Source organism: Corvus brachyrhynchos, unplaced genomic scaffold (assembly GCF_000691975.1).
Source record: "Corvus brachyrhynchos isolate BGI_N302 unplaced genomic scaffold, ASM69197v1 scaffold200, whole genome shotgun sequence".
Lineage (NCBI taxonomy): Eukaryota > Metazoa > Chordata > Aves > Passeriformes > Corvidae > Corvus > Corvus brachyrhynchos.
In genome coordinates, this window is record NW_008236184.1 from 5,675,008 (window position 1) to 5,680,239 (window position 5,232).

At 39.7% G+C, this 5,232-nt stretch overlaps 1 protein-coding gene across 7 annotated transcripts in view; it reads right to left on the minus strand.

The window, feature by feature from the left end:
• Nucleotides 1-5,232, minus strand: part of IQCH (IQ motif containing H) — a 50,187-nt gene that overhangs the window by 38,294 nt on the left and 6,661 nt on the right. For 5 of the 7 annotated variants that reach the window (XM_017738587.1, XM_017738592.1, XM_017738601.1 and 2 more), the window contains exons 6-8: nucleotides 2,952-3,063; nucleotides 2,099-2,260; nucleotides 1,437-1,651 (exon numbers count right to left, since the gene is read on the minus strand). In XM_017738587.1, coding sequence (XP_017594076.1) covers nucleotides 1,437-1,651; nucleotides 2,099-2,260; nucleotides 2,952-3,063 — 489 coding nt within the window. The remainder of the gene's footprint in view (nucleotides 1-1,436; nucleotides 1,652-2,098; nucleotides 2,261-2,951; nucleotides 3,064-5,232) is intronic. The other 2 variants (XM_017738608.1, XM_017738597.1) reach the window with 1 other exon arrangement.

Genomic DNA, 5,232 nt, shown 5'->3' on the forward strand with positions numbered 1-5,232 from the left:
ACACTGATCCTGGTTCTGTCCATCAGAGCTACAAATCCTGCCCAGTTTTACCATCAAACCCATTGCCATGCGAAAACCTCCAAGGTCATGGAAAACTATGAGCAATATTGAAGAAATACATTAATTGCACCAAGGAATGCTTGATTTACCAAATATAAAAATTAAACTTTACACTGATCACAGGATTAAAAGCAGAAAGTAACTGCAACGGCATTTCTCCACTGAGACTGCCTCCACCTTTCCCAGGAGAACAGGAAACATCCTACCATAAAAATGCAAATGGGGTAAAGCTTGGAATAGAAACATTCCTGCCTCTTCACAGCACTCCCTAATTCCTGGCAACTTCAGCCAGCAACTCATTAGCTCTGATTTCCAAACTCAGGGCAGTATATTCATACCGTTTTTAGGTAATTATTTTTATTTACTTCAACATCTCATTGATAGTAAGACAGATGGAGAGATGGTATTACAAGGCCCTGGAATGACAAGACACAGGGAATGGCTTCCCACTGACAGAGGGCAGGGTTAGATGGGATATTGGGAAGGAATTCTTCCCTGTGAGGTGAGGGAGGCCCTGGCACAGGTTTCCAGACAAGCTGTGGCTGCCCCTGGATCCCTGGAAGTGTCCAAGGCCAGGCTGGAGCAACTTGGGATAGTGGAAGGTGTCCCTGCCCACGGCAGGAATGAGCTTTAAGGTCCCTCCCAACCCAAACCATTCCATGATGTCCATTTCTCAAGTTTACTTTCTCTTTCATTTTCACACCTCCTCAACGGCACAGAAGTCAAAAAGTCTGGAAAGATGAAGCAAAACTCCACAGAGTTTGTCACAGAACACAATAATTATCCATAAAAGAAAGAAATGTCTCTTTTCCATGGGGATCAAGAACAATGAGCAGGCACTGAACAGTCAAGGTCAAACTCCCCCAGATTCTTCTGTAAGTATAAAGGGAAACACCACATTTGCTTAACTGCAGTGAGGGAAATGGAGATGAAACATTCAAAAACTCTTTTATAACAGTAAAGATAGTTAGTTAAGCACTGGAACAGATGGCCCAGGAAGGCTGTGGAGTTGCTATCACCCAAAGTTTTCAGAACAGGTTAGAAAAACAGCTGTCTGCAATATTACAGGTACAGGTAATTCTGCCTGGAGGTCTGGATAACCTCCTAACATCCTTTCTAAACTAATTTTCTAAGATTCTGTGGAAAAAAAAAAAAAAACCAAATCCCAGACAAATTTAGGTAGAAGACTTGAAAGAGCAGAAATTGGGAATACACAAAGTATTTGTTATTTTATTTCAATATTTACTATTTACTGGATGTGGTTCAAACCCTCCTGTGATTTACAGTCACTTCCTAAACCAGCTCTGGTGAAGACAGTACTAAAAACATGAATAAAACCTCATTATCCTCACTGAGTGATTCATTCCATCAAATACCTGTGTCTGAGAGGGAATGTGCACCTCAGCTTCCAACTGCTGAGTTGGATATGTCCACTCTGGCTTTGATTTCCTTGTTGAAACCATGGAATTGCTGGATGGAAGTGGTGCAATGTTACCTTTACCAGAGGAATATGTGCCATAAATTGCTTCCTTTGGCTTTGGGAAGGTGATGCTGTCTGTGTTCTCAGGGTCCAGCCTGCTACTGATCTCTCCTGTACAAAGAAAACATGGATTGCAGGTTTCATTCACTTATTATCAGTTATTCATTTAATCACACGGCAAATAGAGGCTTGATCGGCTGGTCAAAGACATGATTTCCAGCACCACTGGCTTAACACTGGGCAGAGCTTCAGATTTGGATGCTTAGAATTTGAAATGTGCAGGTAGGAACCCAGGAGAATCTCAGGAATGAACAGGAACCAAACCCTCCCAGGGATGCAGAAATCTCTTTCCTACCCAGTTGCAAGACACAGGATTCTCCTGGGCTTTATGCACTGCAGAATTTGGTGAGTGCTCATCTCAGAGCTCTTTCCTTGGGAGATAAAACCACAGCCTGAGAGTGAAGCTGGAGATGCAGCTGAAGGTTATCAATGCTTTGTACTCACCTGCAGCTGATTCGGAGATGCAGCTGAAGGTTGTTATCAATGCTTTGTACTCACCTGCAGCTGATTTCTTGCGCTGCCTGGGAAATTCAGGGAAAGGTGCTGCTCTGGATACAACAGGAGGGACTGGCAGAGTTCTCTTTGCTGCTGGAAGGATGAGCCTTTGGCCAGTGAGGCTCAGAGGTCCTACAAGAAGATGACATTCCTGAACAATTCCAGCTAGGAAAGAAAAGGAATTCATAGCAATGAAGAAAGAATTAAGCAAAGGCAGACCCAAGTTCTACATCAACACTACAAAAGTAGCAATTTTCTTTAACTGAAAGATTCCTATCTTTCAATATTCAGTGTTTTACCATGAAGGAAGGTGAACTTTGCCTATAAAAATTGACAAATACATGCAAGGTATTGTACCAGTGCTAATTCTCAAAGGGAACTATATGTTTGTACATCTATAATTAGATGCTTGTAGAATGCAATTTAATATGCAGAATGGATGAGAATTAACTCTTGTAAAGCACAATATAATCATGTAATTATGAATATAAGCTGATTGCTAAAACAATCCAAGTCTAGTTAAGATTGTACAATTAATAACCAGCTGTTAATCATGGCAGTTTATTTTGACTGGTATTTAGACAAGAACCTCCACCACACACAAAATTCTTTCCAGCAGCAGCTAAACCCTGTGAGTTCCAAGAACTGGCTCAGGACAATGCTCAGCACAACGCACACTACACCCTCCATCAGCTACCACCTGAAGTAAGCAGCCTAAAGTTCATCCCTACCCTTTGCAACATCTGATCACAATTCTTGGAAGTCTAGAGGTGGCAGAAAATTCAGTTCCCAGATACCCAGATATCTGCTGCAAATAGCAGCCCAGCAGCACCCGGGGGGGGCCCCCAGGACTCACCTTTTGGGGTGTCGTCTTCTACCAGGGGTAAGGCAGAATTCAGGGAGTGAAAGGCAGGCAAAGCCCAAGGGCTGGTAACTTTGTGACCTTTCCCTGTCTTCTGACTGCACATCTAGAAAGAGACAGAACCTTCTTTTAACAAAGGGAAATCTGGGATTTACAGACATTTCTCTACTCCTGCAGCAATAAATAATAAATATAATTTCTGCTGTGACCGTTTCATTAAGATTTAACAATGTACCACTACTTTTACTACTCGTGAACATGCTACAGTATTGCCTACTGCTGTTACTTCAGTAATTTAAAATAAAGTTAATTAAATTTAATTGATGACTTGTGTACTATTTAACGAAGGAATCCAGGAAGTTTGCTCAGTTTTAAGAAAGTAGTATAAATACAGTGTTTCTTGACAGAACAGTCTCTAAAAATATAAAATGCATACACAAGCAAGGAACCAGAAGGAAAAAGAAACACTTTAAAATATTAGCTTTTAATGAGTGATTATCAAGCTTTTAATACAATCCAGGCCACGATTGGGATCTTGGAGCACTGTTGGGTCATAATTACTGAGTAACAGCACCCAGCAACTTTCTAGAAAGGGAGAAACAACTCTCAAGAACTGCTCAGAATCCTAAGAGGGAAATGAGACAGATCAAAAATTAACTATTCTAATCTTTCCTCCCAATTTGTCTAACAACACTGCCCACGAGAGATGAGGGAGAGAGAAAATAGAGAAAATCTGTACTTTTAATCATAATAAAATATCTTTCAGAGAAGTCGCAGATCCTCATTTTAGTTATGGCCATTATGGAGCATTCTGCTTTAAGCGATGGAGGTGGATGAATCCTTATGTCCTGGCGTTCCAAGAAAATAGCAACAACCATGGAACAAAGATTAACTTTATGCCAGCTGCCATATAAGTGGCTTGATATTTGAGAAAAGGAAATCATAAATCACGCTTTCCTGCTCAACCTCAGCCCCAGCAGTTTGGTGAGGCCACAACAAAAATAAATAAAAGGCAAGAAATTGAATTAAACAGTGATTCCTTTTCCAGGCTGTTGCTGCTGTATCAGTAAGGCAGCACTGATTTTATTCCTGGTGAGTTTTATCCTAATTTAAATCCCAGTTATGAGGTTTTGTTATGATAAACAGCAATGAAATACATTTTAATTCTTTTCATAGAGATGTAATAAGCTACAAGGAAAAAGAGTTCAGGTGGAGTGTGTGAGTTCAAAAGCAGCCTGGAGGCTTGGAGTTTTTTTAATTGGAGATAGAGATTTAATTCTTTTTTGCTGTAGCCTTTAATTTCTCTGAAGTCCATGCCAGGTGTGATGTTAAAACAAGGACTGATACAACAGAAATGTAATTTAATCTCTCATTTACACTGCCCAGTGCCATCATTCACTTCCTTACAGGCAAGAGTGGAACTGTGGAGCTAATCCACAACAGCTCCCCACGAAAATTCCACCCAGTCCCTATACCTTTCCATGTTCTTTTAGCACCCTGATTGCTGCATTAGCTCCCTCCTGAAGAATTCAGGGAGACACCAAAGCAAAATCTGCCAAACTGCTTCCATTTTGGGAGTATTTTCACTAAAGTTAAGCCAACACAATTACAAAAATAAGACCTCAAAAATAATATTAAGTTCTGCAAGAGAAAGGTTTACTTTTAACATCACTGATTCATCAGGGACATTTTTAAAGTTCAGTTTTGTAGGGCTGGAAGGGAGCTCTTAAATTGCAGGGCAGACTAAGGCTGACTTGCCTTAAAATATGCTTGGAGTGTGCTAAAAAACTATTTTTTTCATTTCAAGTGCTTCTGAGTGTAATTAACCTGGGACACAAGAAAAACAATTCTATTACCCTTTCTAAAGTGTTTTTCTCCTGTGGATAAGCCTCTCCCACTTTATTTTTGCTTTTTTCTTCATTTTAAATAGGGCACTTGTTGGAACACCACAGGAAATTTTCTGATTAGTTCTCTATTTGTTTTCTTTTTACCTAGCAATATTTAACTAGAACTTTTTCTTTTTTTTTGGTAAATATCTTTTTAAGTATTTTTTCCTCCAGTAAAAAACAAAGATTGGTATTAAATACAGAGAAAAGATGAGTATTGTGCACCAAACCAGGAATAGAGAGACAAGGTTTGGTAAATAAATATCAGAAAATCTGAGGATTGGTAGTGATGGGGAAAAAGGGATATAACAGATTAATCTATCGTTCCATCTATCTTCTCCAAACTGTCGTATTTGTTTTTAAGAAGTTGCTGTCAAGATTTGATGGAC